Source organism: Phoenix dactylifera, chromosome 12, assembly GCF_009389715.1.
Source record: "Phoenix dactylifera cultivar Barhee BC4 chromosome 12, palm_55x_up_171113_PBpolish2nd_filt_p, whole genome shotgun sequence".
Classification (NCBI taxonomy): domain Eukaryota; kingdom Viridiplantae; phylum Streptophyta; class Magnoliopsida; order Arecales; family Arecaceae; genus Phoenix; species Phoenix dactylifera.
This window is the reverse complement of record NC_052403.1, coordinates 5,112,023-5,129,811: the sequence shown is the minus strand read 5'-3', so window position 1 is coordinate 5,129,811 and position 17,789 is coordinate 5,112,023. Positions and strand designations below refer to the sequence as shown.

The window sequence follows — 17,789 nt, the reverse complement described above, 5'->3', positions numbered from 1 at the left end:
TTTTAAGCTTTTCTCTACCACAACATCATTGCATCAGGTGTTAATTCGACCTTGAAGAAATCAACTACTTTCATTCTGGTCAGCAAGAAACCACATGTCAGGTTCACAGCCACAGCATTCTAAATCTCCATTGGTTGCTGCTATCATGATTGTTTTTTTTTTATAAATACACGACCACTCGAATCAGCTCCCAGCAGTGAGAAAAATTCTGAAACCATGTCTTCCTCTTCCTCTGCTCCATGGCTGAGCTTGGTTGGGACCATCTGGCTCCAAACTATTAATGGAGCAAACTCAGACTTCCCAGTCTATTCATCCCAGCTTAAAGATCTTAAATCCATCTCTCAAGTCCAGCTCAATTTCCTTGCTTTCGCCTCTGATGCTGGAAAGCTCTTTGGCTGGTGTTCTGGTGTTGCGGCCATTTTTCTCCCCCTCTGGCTGGTCTCAGTGATTGGTGCAACTTTTGGGCTGATAGGCTATGGCATGCAGTTTCTCTTCCTAGAGAATACCCATCTATCCTACTGGCATCTCTTTATGCTCACTGCCCTGGCTGGAAATGGCATATGTTGGATCAACACTTGCTGCTATCTCATCTGTATCCAAAATTTTCCTTCTGATAGCCATGTTGCAGTTGGGCTATCCACAAGCTATCTTGGTTTGAGTGCCAAGGTCTACACGGTTGTGGCCGATGCAGTCTTCCATGCACAGCCCAGTCATAATGCCAAGGCATATCTCCTACTCAATGCCATTGTACCTATATTAGTTAGTCTTTTAGTTTCACCATTTCTACGTGAGTCACAGACCAAAAACAAAACAAGATCAAGTTGCGGGTTCATGGTGATGTTGGCCATAACACTCGCAACTGGAATTTGTGCAGTTTTTGGCAGCATCAGGTCTGAATCAAGAGAGCATAAGTTAAGCCTAGGAATTCTTTTGACTGCCCCTTTGGTGGTCCCTTTGGCCGTGAAGTATAAAGAAGTCATAGGAGAGATATGGTGGAACAAGAGGGAGAGGAAGGTTCATGATATTACTGTGGATGAGGATAAAACTGGAGGGAGAGTCATTGATTGTGAGTTGAAGGAAGGAGGGGCTGTAGATGGGAAAGTAGAAGGGTCAATGGAAGTTGGCGGCCTTCAACTATTAAGAAAGGTGGACTTTTGGTTGTATTTCTTCAGCTACATGTTTAGTGCTTCATTGGGTTTGGTCTTCTTGAACAACCTGGGACAAATAGCGGAGTCTCGTCGGTTCTCAAAGACTTCTATTCTCGTCTCCCTCTCTTCTTCTTTCGGTTTCTTTGGTCGTCTCGTGCCATCTTTCTTGGACTACTATTCAACAAAGTAAGTCCTCCATTTACATCACCACCTTTTCTTTTCTGCGTGCACGATAAGATTGATCAAGAAGAATTTATATAATTCATCTAAGAATCAGTCTAATTCCTCTTATGATTTTTCTTTACGTTCCGATGCAATTTTCTTCCCCTGTTACGTTGAAGATGGTGTTTTTGCAGTGATTAGGAAATGATATAAAGCTCATGAATAATTCTATTTTTCAAGTAGAGGATGAACAAGAGCATAATGCATGCTTCTGTACTTCTGAATCCTGCGCCAAAATAAACTCTTAATTAGCTCACTAAATCCTTTTATTGTTATTTTTATCCCTTTTGCATGATGACCTGCTGTTTATCAAGCTTAACGTTTCTTCTTTTATCTATTCAGAAGTGGGTACATGGTGTCAAGGCCAGCATTCATGGCCACACTGATGGCTCCAATGGCAGGAGCCTTCTTCCTACTTCTAAATCCAAGCAGACATTTCTTGTACCTCAGCACTGCGATTATTGGGGGATGCACTGGGGCAATAACCTCTATTGCAGTCTCAGCAACTTCTGAGCTATTTGGCAACAAGCATTTTGGCGTGAACCACAACATTGTTGTCACAAATATACCGATAGGGTCTTTTGTCTTTGGTTACTGTGCTGCCCTTCTTTACCAGAAAGGAGCTGAAGGAAGCCATAGCTGCACTGGGGCTGAATGCTTCGAGAAAACCTTCATCATATGGGGTTCTACTTGTTCCTTGGCCACTCTTCTTTGTACAGTCCTCTATGCCCGAACTCGAAAGTTTTGCTGAAAGACTTCTTACAGATCTGATGACTCGCATAGATTAAGCTATCACACATGATATTGTAACTCTCAGGACCTGAGGGACATCAAAATCTGGCCACAAGTTGCATTGGTGTAGGGGTACCTGCTTGCGTATTCAGGCACACCCACCACATTTTGCAAGTTGATGGAGATTGCTAAAGCCAGCTTATGTAGTTATGTATCACACTGGCCTTTCTGTAAAGTTTGCTAAATTAATATGAATACTCCTCTCATTACTTTGTGGGTGTAGCAAATTCCTGAAGTAGTTGACAGATGATCAGAATCAAAAATATTACTTTAAGCTTCATCAATATTTGTTGCTACATTACAGAGCAAACAGGAACGCAGTTGGAATTATTCCACCATTCAATGCTCTTCATAACCATGATTTCTTGCTATTAAATCTGAACTAGGTTTCTTTGCCAACCGAATTACAGGCATCAATCATTACTCCACTTTGGTGGCTAAATATTCTTCCTAACTGAACAGAATTATTATTAATGAGAGGCCAGCAGCTGAAACTTTTACGTGCGCGCCTTTATTCTTTCTTGCCCTTTCTTGTGGAGAGGTGGGGATTAGAACAGTTTACAACAAAAGCAGAATCCAATACATCTAAAGGCGCAGAATAGGATCCTACTACGTTGTGGCGATAACTTCGTTCTTAATGGCAAATGTCTCTTTGAACTAATAGCACATACTAGTTTCTGGAATTCATAATCTAGTACCATCCCCTAAAGTTAGTGATGTAGAACCAAATTTTAAATGGAAGCAGAATAAGAGGAGAAGAGAAGGAGGAAGAAGAAGAGAAGAAGGAGAAGGGAGGAGAAGAGAAGAAGAGGAAAATGTGGGGGAAAAGAAATTCTTAATTCTTCATTAAACCCTAATCAAGAAAATAGTTCCCTATATATAGGGCCCAAATACACAATTTGCATGAAACCCCCCTTACACAAAAATAACTCCTAATAAGCCCACAAATAACACAAATAAGTCCTAAAATGCAAATGAACCCAGAAATAAAATAAACCACAAATAAATCCCTAAATGCAAATAAACCCAGAAATAAAATAAAATAAATATGCAAATAAACGGGTCTGATTCAATCCGGGGGCTCAGGATCATCTGGATGAAGGGCTCTGATGTCCCCATCAACTCCTCCCGGGTGAGAAAAACTCGACCCCGTCGAGTACAGGTCTGGTCGGCTGTCGTACTGCTCCAGAAGATCGGGGTTGAGGCGCTGTAACTGTGCTCTGAAAATCCACGTCACATCAGACTTTGGTCGACCTTTCCACCGAACAAGGTAACGTTGGTAACCACCGTTCCTGGTTGAAATAACCTGCTCATCCAATATATGTTCTATTTGTTCTCTGCGTGCATGAACTTTGGAAAGTGGTGGCTCAATAGCAGGTAATAGGTCAAGGTGTCCAACATGGGTAGGTATATCAATAAAGGGGTCAGAAGGCATGAATATTATCTTTTTGTATGGGATCAAATCTTCAATATTAAATGTCGCACTAATCCCATAGTCATCAGGAAGATCCACAACATATGCATTCGAACTGATTGTCTTTAAGATTTTGAACGGTTCTGCACTACAAGTTTGCAATTTCTTAAACGTATCTGAAGAAAATCGTTCAAGTCTAATTCTTATCATGACGTAACCTTTTTCACTTAACTCTTTATAACGTATGTGTAAATCAGCAAGGAATTTACATTTTAAGTTATTAAAATGACTACAATTGCTGAATTCTTGATGCAATGAATGTGGATGTGAAGCAATTGATTGTACAGACTCAAAGACTCTATACTGATGAGACATGAAAAACAAGTCTATGGGTTGCCTAGGTTTGTAATCATGCACCACTTCGAATGAATTTATGCCTATGGACTTATGAGCCGAACTATTATATGCAAACTCAACTGTCGGTAATATTAAATCCCAAGTCCTAGCATATGCATTTGGGTTGAGTCTATGATGTGGAAGGTTGGGCAGAAATACTCCGGAAACTAGATCAATTGCGTGTTGGATATCACGCATCGGAGAAAGTGCATCCGGAAGATCATCAGGGACTACATCATTAAGCTCCTCTAGAAGGGAAACTACTATAGGGGAATGTTCAAGATTGGACTTCACATGGGTATCTTTAGCTACAAGTGCCAATTCAGGTGACTGACTCTCAATATCTGTCACTATCTCTTCCACAGTAGTGATGTGAAATGACTTGGTTGTACTTAGATCAATAGTCTCCCTTTGGAAATCATTTTGGACAAAATCTAATTCTATAGGTTCGTCTTCAAAGTCTTCTTCGTAATCTTCTATATTTGGTTCATAGACTTCTTCGACATATTCGGCCTCTTGGTTCCTAACTTCTGGTTCAGTAATCGGGTAGGTCTTAGTGGAACATTGGGGCGCTATGTGGCCGAATTGTTGACACCTAGAGTATTGGGTTTGGTGCCTAGGAGAGTGGGGAAGGACTACAGGTGGTGCGACCAAACCGATTTTAGGTTGGGCTGTAACAGGGGCTGGCGATTTAGGGGTCCTAGAATTTTGCACGAGCTCACGGATCTCTTGTTTGAATTCCTTGTATCCAGCCCGCATGGCAACGATCTGTTCTTTGATAGACCTCAAAATATCGGAATTCATGGTAGCTACAGGGGTTTTAGGTTGACTGAGATAGTACTCCATATCACTACAGGTTGGCATGCAATGATGACACTGGATGATGATGTGAAATGCAGTGTCACTAATGAAACCCTAATAACTATAATGTAGGACCAAATTTGATGCAGGACAACCTACTAATGCAATCTATTATGATTTCAGAAATCAGCAAGTCTTCACAATAATAACTTAAAATTTAAATATTGCTGATTTTACTTCGGTTATTCGAATTAAGAATTAAGATTATTCAATTTAAGAAGTTAGATTGCAATCAAGTAGTACAGTTGTTCTGATCCTAAAGTAATCTGATCGAATAATATCGAGAAACGTCCTGTTACTAAGGTGTGCTAATTTAATATCTAGATTTTAAAAGGCGAATAGAATGGGTTTGAAAGTAGGGGTTCTATGTTCTAAATTTTGACAACAAAAGTAGGTTTTCAAAATGTGGCTATCATGCAAGAGAACCAGAACATAATTAAATGAACAAGCCAGAAAAAGTAGAAACCTATCACCTGTGACGGATGCAGTCAACCGGAAGCGTCCGTTGTGGAGTCTCGAACACGAAGTTGGCGCCGGGCAGAGCTAGCTGGAGTTGTGGACCTGGATCTACAGCACAAGGATTCCTGGGCTGTTGAAATGGGCTGAAGAACACTCTGGATCGGGCCTGAAACAGGGCCTGCGGCCAAGGGCCTTGGGCCGCGCTCAAATCACGGTGCACGGGCCTGGGTTGGCGGCCTGCTTAGGATAACTGGGCCAGGCCGGTCGGGCTCGGATGTGGCCTGATGCCACCTCTTGGCTGGCAGCCTGGCACACAGGGGTGTCCCTGATCGCGGATGAGAGCTGGATGGGAGCGGCTCGGACGAAGGCTCGGCGATGGGCGCTGCAAGCGGTCCGTCCGGAGTAGGCAGCGGCCAACGGCGCACGGCGGCAGTGGTGGAGCACGCGGGCGCGGGGAAGGATGCAGCGGTGGTGGCAATCGGGCGGTCGCGGGAGCGGCGGGGACGGCGAGGCGGCGGCAGGAGACGGCACGGGCGGAGGCGGATCTCGTCGGCGGCAGGAGGCATCACGGGCGGAAGCGGCAAAGGCGGAGCGACACGGGCGGAGGTGGCGAAGGGTATGCAAGTGGTGCGGCTCGGCGGGGAGGGCGTCGTCGGGGCTCGGTGACGGTCGGCTTCGATCGTCGGCGGTCGGCCGCGGGAAAGAGGCGCCCGAAGGAGGCGTCGCACGGCGGCGGTGGACTCGTGGGGGTTCGGCGGCACGGCGGAGACTGTGGAGGTGACGAAGGCGGAGCGGCTGGAGGCGGCGCTGCAGGCTGAGCTCGGCGACGGCGGCGAAGGAAGCGGCGGAAACCCCTAGGGTTTCCTTCGGCAGAGACAGAGTCACAGAGGTTAGTTTTTTTTTTTTTTGGGAACACGTGCAGGTCACGTGATCCTACGGAATTTTTTTTTTTTTTGAAGACCCGGGTTATCGGGTTGGGGTAACGGGTTTAGAACCGACCCGTTACCGTAACTTCTTCTTCAACCTCCCGATCGATTCGGGAGGGCGTTCCGGTCGCTTCGGCGGTGGTTGCGGAGCGGCCGAACGGAACGGCGATGGAGACTGCAGTCGTGGCTCCGTTGTCGGCGGCGACAAGCGGCGGCTGGTCGTGGTGGCGGCCGGGATTTCCTTGTGCGCGGTGGTCGGCGGGTGCGTCGACAGTGCCGAGGGACAAGGTCGAAAATAGGTCGGCGACGCTCTTCCTCTTTCCGGCAGCGGGAGTCACACGTGGCCCTTCGACGCGCTCCGGTGTCCGTGGTCGACGTACGGCGTAGTATTCGTGCGGCCACAGGAATCCGGGAATCCGTCGGCGCTCGGCCATACACCGGCTGACAGTGTTTGCCGGTGGTGGGGGAAGCGGCGGCGACTGATGGCGGCGGCGGATCAAGTGCGCCGACGGGCAGGGAGAATCCGGCACAGGGGCTGCTGTTCTTCCTCCTCTCTCGGCTACAGAAAGTTTTCTTTTCTTTTTTTTTTTTGATGAGAACCGAGAGGGAAGAGACAGATGAAGTCTCGGGTGATCGGGGGAGACTTCAGTGAGATTCTGGTGGAGTGGATGACTAGGGCGGTGGCCGGTGGAAAGGGGTTTCCTTTTTCCTCTGGTTTGAACCGAGAGAGAGAAATTTTTTTTTTTTGGTTTGGAAGAAGTAGCCGGGAGATGGATCGGGGCTTTGGCAGCAGGGGCAAAACCAGCCTTGCTCTGATACCAAGTTGATGTAGAACCAAATTTTAAATGGAAGCAGAATAAGAGGAGAAGAGAAGGAGGAAGAAGAAGAGAAGAAGGAGAAGGGAGGAGAAGAGAAGAAGAGGAAAATGTGGGGGAAAAGAAATTCTTAATTCTTCATTAAACCCTAATCAAGAAAATAGTTCCCTATATATAGGGCCCAAATACACAATTTGCATGAAACCCCCCTTACACAAAAATAACTCCTAATAAGCCCACAAATAACACAAATAAGCCCTAAAATGCAAATGAACCCAGAAATAAAATAAACCACAAATCCCTAAATGCAAATAAACCCAGAAATAAAATAAAATAAATATGCAAATAAACGGGTCTGATTCAATCCGAGGGCTCAGGATCATCTGGATGAAGGGCTCTGATGTCCCCATCAGTTAGAAGACATGTAGATGTTCTTAATGCCTTGGGCACAAGTGCGGAAACTGAATTATTTTGAGGATGATAAAACTAGCTACCCTACATTACTCATTTTTCTCTATTTTGCACCTGAATTTTGTTGGAAAAATACAATAAAAAAACTAATGATGCCGCAAACATTTTTTTTTCTCTTTGTGTAATTAAAAATCACTCACCAAACAACAATAATCTTTATAATCTACTCGAGCAATTAATTAATAAGCAAATCCACACACAAGAGGTAACATTATTTTTTTAACATAAAAAATCTTCGATGTACTGGAAAAAAAAACGAAATCTAATTCAGCCATTTTTTTATTATTTAAAATAATGAAATTACAATATATACTCTCTATATCAAATAGAGGCTTCCACGTACATTCATGACCAAACTAATGGATTTCAAAAAAAAACAATAAAATAGAAAATAGATTTCACCAATTATTGACACCTGAAATAGTCAATAGATAAAGTTTTTCAAAGATCCAAACCGTTCAATCCGTAGCTTTCAATGTCTGCAACAACATACTGAAATTTCAGCTAAATTTGAATAAAATCAATCATTCAACCATTTGACAAAATTACACCTTTTTTTTTTCTATTCCTTGGGAGACCCGAAAACTCCTGCCTCAGCCCGGTGGTTTTAAACCACCATCTTTAACTTTTATTATTATTATTATTATTATTATTTTAAAATTTAAATGAGGCCGGTCCCATGAGGAGGTACCACACCAATTGCGTGGAAAAGATTCACTGCATGGGAAGTGGGCACGTCAACTGAGTACTTCGCTGAACTAATGGTCAAGTATATTAGAGAAGTTTAATTAGTTGATTGAGATTTTTGTAATTATGTGGATGGCTCTCAAATGGTGGTCACAATTATGGGGTCCTGCTGAACTAATGGCATTTAAAGCTGTTTAACAGGCTTCAAGAACTCCTGCATTACTGGTTAGACGGTTATAACTTGTATCAAAATTGAAATTTCAATTGATTCTTAAAATGTCTTAATATATTCTCGGTTCTGCTTGTTTCAGACCACAATTTCTTTCATATCATATTAAATCAATCCGTGTTTTCTTTCCCACTATATTTTTTTTTTCATATTATAATGTCGATATCATCCTAAAAAATATAGCTTACTTGTCAGGTTATGCATATCTACAACTAACTTAGAAAAATAAACTTTTTAGTTGTATCTTCCATTGCAATCTACATCAATTGCAGCAGACGGTATCAGAAGAAACTCGCTTGGCCTGGAGAAGGACCATGGAGAGGGTGTGAACGGGACACCGTTACAGTCTCTATTGATTTTGTTTAATTAAATTGAATAGCCTCCACTCATTCTATTGATTGAATGCAAACCGGAGTCGGCTAATGGAGAGGGTGTGGACGGGACACCGTTACAGTCTCTGTAGCTCATCAAACAGGCACCACATGCTCAAAATGAAGATTCTATTTTCGCCATTAATTCTACTTTGAATTCTTCAGCCTGATGTGAATCTAGTAGACCAGAATTCTTGTCCTTTTCGATCTCTTTGTTGGAAAGTAGCTTTTGCTTGAACGTCAGCGTAGTTTCCCTCTTCAATCTTTCGGCTGCCACTTTTTGGCTTCAGGGCCAGGTAAAAGATGGATTAAATGGATGGATCTCTACCACAAGCGTAATACTTCTCATACAAGGTGCCATGTAGCTGTTTGCTCGAGAAGGTCGCGAAATCATTGAATCATGAAAAGACTTCTTCTGTACTCTCGTGTCGAAAGAAACAAGATTGGCATCTGAGTGATGGAGCTCCGAACCAAATTATTCTAAATGGAGAACTACTGCAAGCGAAAAACCAAATACGAGATAGATTCATGGGATATAGCTGATGCGACGCACTTCTTCATCAACTAGACTGGTCCCATGCAATATAATGCTTCCATAATTTTATGCACTCTGCCCGTGTCATGCCGACGAGATTATGATGCCACTCCCATGGATCTTTTGTAAACTTGAGTGTAAACCTGCACTCATTGTGCTAATTGGTTGGTGGAATGAAATGGACCTCAATGACAACGCTAGCTAGCTGTGTCTGCTTGGAGTTACCTGGGAACTGGGAAAAGTTCGGCAATAAGGGTAGCACGCCTGCACTAAATGGGACCAGTTGGCGAAGGCCGAGCGAGCATAATAATGGCAGAGTTTGCGTTGGATTTTGAAGCTGAAGCAGGAGATCTAGGAGCATCCATTTCAACGTTCACCGACCACTCTAGTTGAAAGGGATGAAGCAATGCCGACCGCTCTTTTTGAAGGGCGTGTTGATGGTTTTGGTAATTACCTGTCCAATGTCGATCACTTTAATCGTATTGATTAGGTCTAAAAGATGGTTCGAAAGAAAGATCCTCTGCATAGGAAGTTGAGTTGCGTATCGGCTATGGTTTGAGAGAAAGATCATCCACATTGGAAGTCGAAATGAGCATCACAACTTCCGAAGATCATGAGAACCTCATATGATGTTCGATTAAGTTGCACTTAAGAGTTTGTGAAATCTAAAAATAGTATGTATATAATTTTTTATATTAGACCAAGCTAGAAAACTGTGTACAATATATTGATATAGATAAATATCATGTTTTAAAATTGTGTATCAATTTATCTACAAATATATATTAGCTTGCTAAATATCTAATTTATTTGTTATGTATCACTTGGCAATGTAGTATGTATCAGCAAAAAATATATTCTGAAAACTGTATCATTTTATTTAGAGATGTATTAGATCACTACTAGGCATGTATCAAAGAAGCTTGTAGTATGTATTAAGAAGTCAACGAGTATTTATCATCTTGCTCTGTAGTGCGTATTGGTGTATATGATATTCTAGAAACTATATATCTATTTGCTCAGAGGTATGTATTAGGTTGTTAGATAATTAATCTATTAAATGTATATTATATGGCCATGTATTGTGTACCGGTGAACATAATGTTTTTGAAATTATGTATCGATTTATATAGAGATCTATATATATTGATTTGTTAGATGAGTAATTTGCTTGATAAGTATCATCTGATTATATGGTATGTATCGATAAAAAAATATTCTAAAAATGAGAAAGAAAAAAGATGCCGCATAAAATTATGTTTAATTTTTTTAATCATAAGATTCGCTCCATTAACAGAAAAATTGCAATTGAATGGCCCATATGGGTCCACAAACGGTCAATTAAGTGCAGGCATTCATGCACTTGGGGAATTACTCTTTTTTATTGGATCTACATGCCGTCATGGAAAGGCTACTTTAATTGTCACTTTGTAGCTTGGTCGTGTTCACACGTTCTAATGTAGATTCCTTCATAAATAGGAGGCAAATATAAGAATTGCATTCTTCTTCATTTACAAGGGCTTAGCTTGTATGCCTGCCCATGCGGTAGATTAACGGTTAATTTCCATTGATCAATGAATTTCACCGGCTTGTCGATTGCAAAAGTTGAAATTAGCTTTGAACTTTCCACTTACAGCTAATTAATGGACTACTAGTACAACCATAACCAAGTCTAAAAAGAAAGATAATCTAAAATAAAAAAAATTAATTATTTTTTTTAAAATTTTGTAGATGGTGAGGTAAACAGGAGAATCACACGAAACAAAAATGAAAAAAAATAAGAAAAGAACAAAAGTGTACAATATTTATATAGTTTGATCTATTGACCTATATCCACGAGACAATGCAGAAGCTTTACTATGAAAATAAGATATTATAGAACATAAATTTTTCTCACAAATTCTAGCCTGCATCCGATGTGTAGAACACTCAACTATTCTTTTTTATTCGTATTATAAGAGATATATATTATAGAGTAAGTCAATATAGACTCGAATTGGAGTCCTATAATAATTAACAGATTAGTCCGCTCACTTCTTGAACTCCGCTTCAGAAAAATATTTATTTTTTTGGCTTTCTAAGATTTGTAAACTCAAGATATACATAATAATAGAAAAGACATGTCCTAGATGAAAGAAAAAGAAAAAAAAATAAATAACTTAATGCACATGTTCACTTTGCAGGTCCTCTGTCTCAACCTACGCAAAAGAAGTTGTCACTAGAAACCATATACCTACCGTTGCTGGCTGTTGCAGACAATGAACGTCGGATAACTACAAGTATACTGTTGTCTATGCTGATGAGCGAGCAGTCTGCGAGTTTTACGAACTTTAATGAGTGATATTTGAGGCTTGTTAAAGTTCTACCACGCTTAAAATTTCCATGAGAACTGGGGGATCTGCCGTTCGTTTTCCCACTTAATTTTAGAAGTCACGGCAGGGTCGGCAAGCTCTTTCGCGAGGCATGTGCGTCCGAGCATTACCATTTGAGCCAATTGACAAAATACGGAATGGATATAAAACTGGCCTAGAAAACTTCGATCTCTAAAATGATAAGCAGCAAAGGAAAGAACAAGTGGGTTGGCAACCATGCAACGAGGGCAAAAGAATGCGTCATTTTTTTCTTTTTTATAACAACGGCTCACACCCTGCAGATGGAAATGCGGCAAACATAGAAAAAAGTAAAAAGCTATCCAAGAACTCCGGCACCACTTAATAGGCCGTCCAAATAAAGCCACCAGAATGCTGAGCCGCATAAGAGGCAATCCAGTCAGCAGCCCCATTTATCTTTCTGTAGACGTACGTTGCCTAGTAAGGTACACACTTTTTTAGTGGACTGCAGGTATCGTGAAGCAACGGTTTCTCCTCGGCCATGCTCATTCGATCTCATACCTACTTAATCACTGTGGTCGAGTCTCTTTCAAAAAGAATAGTGTCCGAATGTACGGTTTCTGGGGCACGGTCGTGCGCAACCTGCCTAGCGAGCCGTGCCGTGTGCGCCACTTGTCCAGGGGCCCACGAAGTGACGGGGGGGCTGCGGACCCTCCATTCCGGAGGGATGTTACCCTTCTGCGGTGCACTCGCCATTCGTTTGCGTTCAGGACCCATGCACTGCATTAATATGGCCTTGGACCCGTGGCAGATGCAGTTTGGAGAGCACGTTGTTGACGACGTCGGGAGGAAACTACTTATTAGATTCGTGATATTTTAATAATTTTTTTATATATATCCTTCCAAATATATAAAATTATCTGAATATCTTTATAAAATTATTTTACATTATACTTATTATTATTATTATTATTATTATTATTATTATAATATGTACCATACCATGTAACGCAGTTTAAAAAATAAATAATTAAAAATTAAAAATTATGGATATACATGAAAAAAGAAAATTTTATATGGATCGACATGCAAATAATAATTTTGTAAGAATATTCATATAATTATGCATATTTAGAAGGGTATACATTTAAAAAAAATCAATAAAAATGATCAAAATCTAGTAAAAATAATCATTAATAAAAAAATAACAAAAAAAGATTAAATTATACTAATATCAATTTTTATAAAATAAATCATGTTGCTTTTACGAAATTCTCGCCTAAAAAATAATCAACAACTCAACATCTACAAATCACTAAAAAATATTTTACCAATCTAAGCATCTATAATTAATTTAAATTTGATATGTTTTAATTTTTAAAAAAGAACGACGAATATATAGATGTTACAGATTCAATAATGATAATTATATCAAAATTAAATGAAGAATAGAATTACTCAAATGATCACTTGATTTTCCAAATCGATTAAGTCAAAATCTTACAAAAGAAAATTGACAATATGACTTCATATTTTTTTGACTTGTCAATCCAACTGAATCATAAAAGACTTGACAAATTTTATCTAAGTTTTATTTTTTTAATAGATTTTTGTAAATGTATACTCTTCTAAATATGAAAAATTATACGAATATCCTCGTAAAGTTGTTGTTTGCATATATACCCTTATAACTTTTTTTGCAAATCTATCCATAAAAGTATTTTAGTCATTTTAATTTTAAGCCGTTTATTTTGTAATAACGTTAAATGATATGGGTACATATGCAAAAAAAAAAAAGAAGAAGGATATACATGTAAATAGTAATTTTATGAGAGTATTCATGTAATTTCATATATTTAGGAGGTATACTTGCCAAAAAAAACTTATTTTAATTTTGTCTAGTTTTTAATTTTTAATAATTTGATTTTTGAATATGTTAGAATGTACTAAATGTTAATATAAGATGTAAATTAATATTTAATTTGAAACAAAAAAATGTCAGATCTAGATAGTTCTGTACTTCTATGTAGAGTGCATGGGTTGGTGGTTTAACATGCTACCCGCAAACGAAAAAGAAATGAGATGCTTTTCGCTTCAAATTATAGATATATGCTGAATCTTTTTGCGAGAATGGCTGCATTTGAATTTTTTAGTTATAAACATGAAGCTTTCTTTCTTCTTCTCCTCCTCCTCCTCCTCCTCTTTTTTTTTTTTTTTTTATTAGGAGTGGTTAATTATCTTCATTTTTTTTTTACCTTGTACCCACCCCCTCTTGCACTGTTTCCAATTGGATTGAACCCTCGCCCTTTTGCTCGAGTAATAAAGTTTGATGCCATCCAAGCAAACACTTGGTGGTATAAAAGATTAATCTCTTCTGGACCATCCTTTTGCTATTATGCGATCTAGGAACCATGGGATGTTTCATAAGCCCTCCTTTGGATTTGGGCCATGCTACTGCTTACATATGGACCAAAGTCCATAGTGGCTGCAAGCCATGCAAGCAAACCGCAAGAGGATTTCTACAAAATGGTCCCATGTCAATAGGAATAGGCTGCTCGATCGGCATGCGGTCAGGCTGGCTGATCAATGGAAACTTTTCTCAGCGGTGAGTCATGAAATCAAATCAACTAGTGAACATAGCCAGCTACTAATTCAGATCCAACTCACGAGCCCTGTTTGATGTCTCATGCCGTCCATGCTTTGATGGATGGTGAGTGGTTGCGTACAAGTTTGGACACATGATGGACACGTTGGATTTTGCCATCAATGTAGCCCATCAGATCATAGCCGATGAGCAAGGATATAAACCGGCACGCCCAGATGGAAAATTCGTTGGCGTGAGTTTAAGAGGGAGTTGAGAGGAGGCATTGATCACAGCTACCAGAAGAGTGGTGGGATTAACAGAAACAAGATTGTTCACGATTGGGTTGGTGGAGGAACTAGCATCAGCCATGAGCGGAAGAAAGAGCAAAAACCAAGAGGATCTAATGCTCGTGTGAACTAATGATGCTCTGATACCATATAGAAGATGAAACACGGTGGAAAGAACCGTATTTTCTATATATCGCTATCATGATTACAAAGATATATATATATATATATATATATACAGGAACTATAACTAAGCTGTAACAGTATGCGTAGTCTTTAGGTTAGATCTAAACAACCATCGTGGAGCTCTCAGTCTTTTAGGAAGACCGAGTAAACCTCTCCTAGTTATCAGGACGACCAGGTGAAGGTTAAACCTATACAGATAGATCTAGATGATCATTTCTGTTATATAAGATTGTACTGCTAGGGTGAGGCCTGTTCTGTTATATATAAACACATCATCTACACATGCTCTTTCCATCACCACCATACATTGATCAACACGCCAGAATCGATGGATGATTTAATTGAAATCCACCATTTAAGCTCAAGAGGATCCAAAAGTGATCACATGTTTACCCTTAGCTCGTAAACTAAGAAAAAGAAACAAAAAACATGCGCAGTTCGGTTGCTAAACAAGTTTGTAATCAATGATTACCATGTGGAGACAAAGGCTTCCAAATTTCAACATCCTTAACGATGGACGAGAGAAAGGAAAGGATAGGGTACTGCGTGGAAAACCTACTAATCAAGCTCTAATGTCGTGAAAACTTCAAGCAGGCCAACTCAGCAAGGAGGACTAGAGACAAAGGCAAGAGTGCATGGGTGGTTCGTTGTGCGGCAATGATGGATGGTAGGGCATTGCATGTGAATATAGAAGGGTACGTGATTTGGCCGTGTGGCCTGAGGACAATGGCCGAGGCCTCGAGGCACTGGACCAGCGATACGTATGGACCCATTGGAACCCCAGATCCCATGGTGAAAGAAACAAGGACTACCCACCCATGGATACTCCCATCTCTCATGAGTTGTCATGCATTCCAAGGTCACGAGATGGTTGCAGGACACTTATTTATATTGGCCCCTGCTTGGCTCTAGCCAGCTCTTGCTAAAGCTAGTTCGGGTTTTTTTTAATTGCGTACTTTGCCGGTACCCGACTTATTTTGGTTAAAACGTCTACCAAAACGTCCAAGGCACTAAATGCTGCTAAAAGACAACCCTAGAGCGAAGGCTTACCCCCAGCCGAGCAAAACTGTTAAAGAATGGAAATTAATGGCTACATTGCCTTGCATTATTATTCTCAGAAACAAATAAATACGTATATACATATATACATACATATACATACATATATACATATACATATATATGTGTATCTATATATGTGTATATGTATATGTATATACGTGAGTTGGAAAGGACAATATGCAAATATGTGGGAAAAAATTTTAATCATACATGAGTGGCTATCTTGTTTTAATGAAGATAATATTTTGAGCTGGTGTATTGAGCCTTGGCTGCTTTGTACGAAGTCGGTACATGTGCTGCCTATGTTAAGGTAAAAGACTATCGGATGAACACATGCATGGATCTTAGGAGGAAAAAAAAAAAAAAAGGTTACGGGGAGTTGCATGTGTAGCTTCAATTAGGATGTTCGATTTACCATATTGATCACTCACCTCTTATGTGCAAGGATTTTACATGTTAATGTGATATTGTATGGTTGTTAGAAGCTTGTCCTAAAAGTTTAAAAGTGTGGTGACAGAGTTCGAACTCAAAACCTCTATTCTGATACCATATTAAAATCACACTTGTCCCAAAAACTTAAGTTGATAAATGAGGTAAATTTATTTATATATTTTATATTTTCTTGCACATATGATGGCCACACACACAAAAAAAAAAGAAACCATAGCAAACTCATCCTCATAGGAAGAGGTTGTGAGTGGAATATCTATGTGATATTTTCTTTCAAATATTCGTTCAAGATAAGCTTACTAAATAATGCTTCCACTTTATTCTCAAGTACAAAATGAAAATTTAAAGAAATGTCCCCTCTTTTACTTTTCTTTCAATCATTCACTACATGAAACTTGAATCGGGCCAACATACCATTCCTCTTATCCATATCATGTCCTTTTGTGTGATTGCTAGCTGCGCCTAAGCATAGGGCAGCCTATGCAGCACTTCGCCATTATCAATATGTCTTGATGGAGGAAAGATCGGGTTCAAAGTAAATAACGTCTCTTCTTTTGTAGAAAGCACGGAGGACTGCTAATTTGTAGAAATAACTTTGGATTCCAAGAGGTCAAAACTTTTTAGATTCTTGTAAAATAGACTGAGAGCTGGCTAGCCTCGTAATAATACCTGTAGTTCTTACATGTTCTTAATGCGAGCCTTTTCCAATTTTTATTTTTTTTGCTCATTATTTCCTTCATTAGAAGTCATGGAAATGCCACCCTTTCAAGTTTTAGAGTGAAAGCGCTTCCTTGTGCAAATGCTTACAGAAAGTGGGAATGCCTTTTCCCAATTGGCGTTTGGATGGAGAGTTATCCTTGCATACTTATTGGTTCCATGGCCATGATAGAAAGATGGGTGCTGTTTGCATACTCGGTTCTTGTTTCTACTGTATGTATCTGGTAACAAAAAAAAGGGTATAGTTTGAATCCATTTTAATAAATTGTAATATTTATGAATGATCGTCGTATATAAATTAATTAATAATTTCCCATATATACTTTTGCAAATAAATAATTACATTTTTGTTGTCTGAAAATTATTATTTGCAATGATATCTCTTCCGTTAGATTTTTGAATCAGGGCATTTATAAGTAGCTGCTTTAAATGTACAATGACACTATCACCCTTGTGCATTAATATCTTTAGAAAAGTCCACATTTAGTTCGTACTGCAAAGAAACATACTTTTACTTTTGATAGGTATATATATATAGATAATAATTTTAAAAAAATATAGCTTATGGATGGGCATAACAAAAATCCTAAATCTAGATAGTTAGAATAGTAATCTAGGAAATCACAGTTCATATAATTATAGTTTTTTTTTCATATCGGAGTTCGTGGTTACAAATTTTGGCTATTTAGTTACACCATGAAATGAAATAAATTGGTTATTTTGACATTACTTGTAATATAGGTCTCGTAAACTATTTAAATATTGCATTATGCAACCATGGAAGCACAAATTTGTCTACAATATTACCCATATTTATAATATCTTTTTTTTTTGCAGAAATCCATCC

General features: G+C 39.4%; 1 protein-coding gene across 1 annotated transcript; it reads left to right on the top strand.

Moving 5' to 3' along the window:
• Window positions 1–181: 181 nt before the first annotated feature.
• LOC103708871 (protein NUCLEAR FUSION DEFECTIVE 4-like) lies at window positions 182–2,389 on the top strand. The gene is made up of 2 exons (XM_008793970.4): window positions 182–1,334; window positions 1,713–2,389. Exons 1-2 carry the CDS (start codon window positions 217–219, stop codon window positions 2,119–2,121), a joined length of 1,527 nt encoding a protein of 508 aa, XP_008792192.2. The 5' UTR covers window positions 182–216; the 3' UTR covers window positions 2,122–2,389.
• The last annotated feature ends 15,400 nt before the right edge of the window (window positions 2,390–17,789 follow it).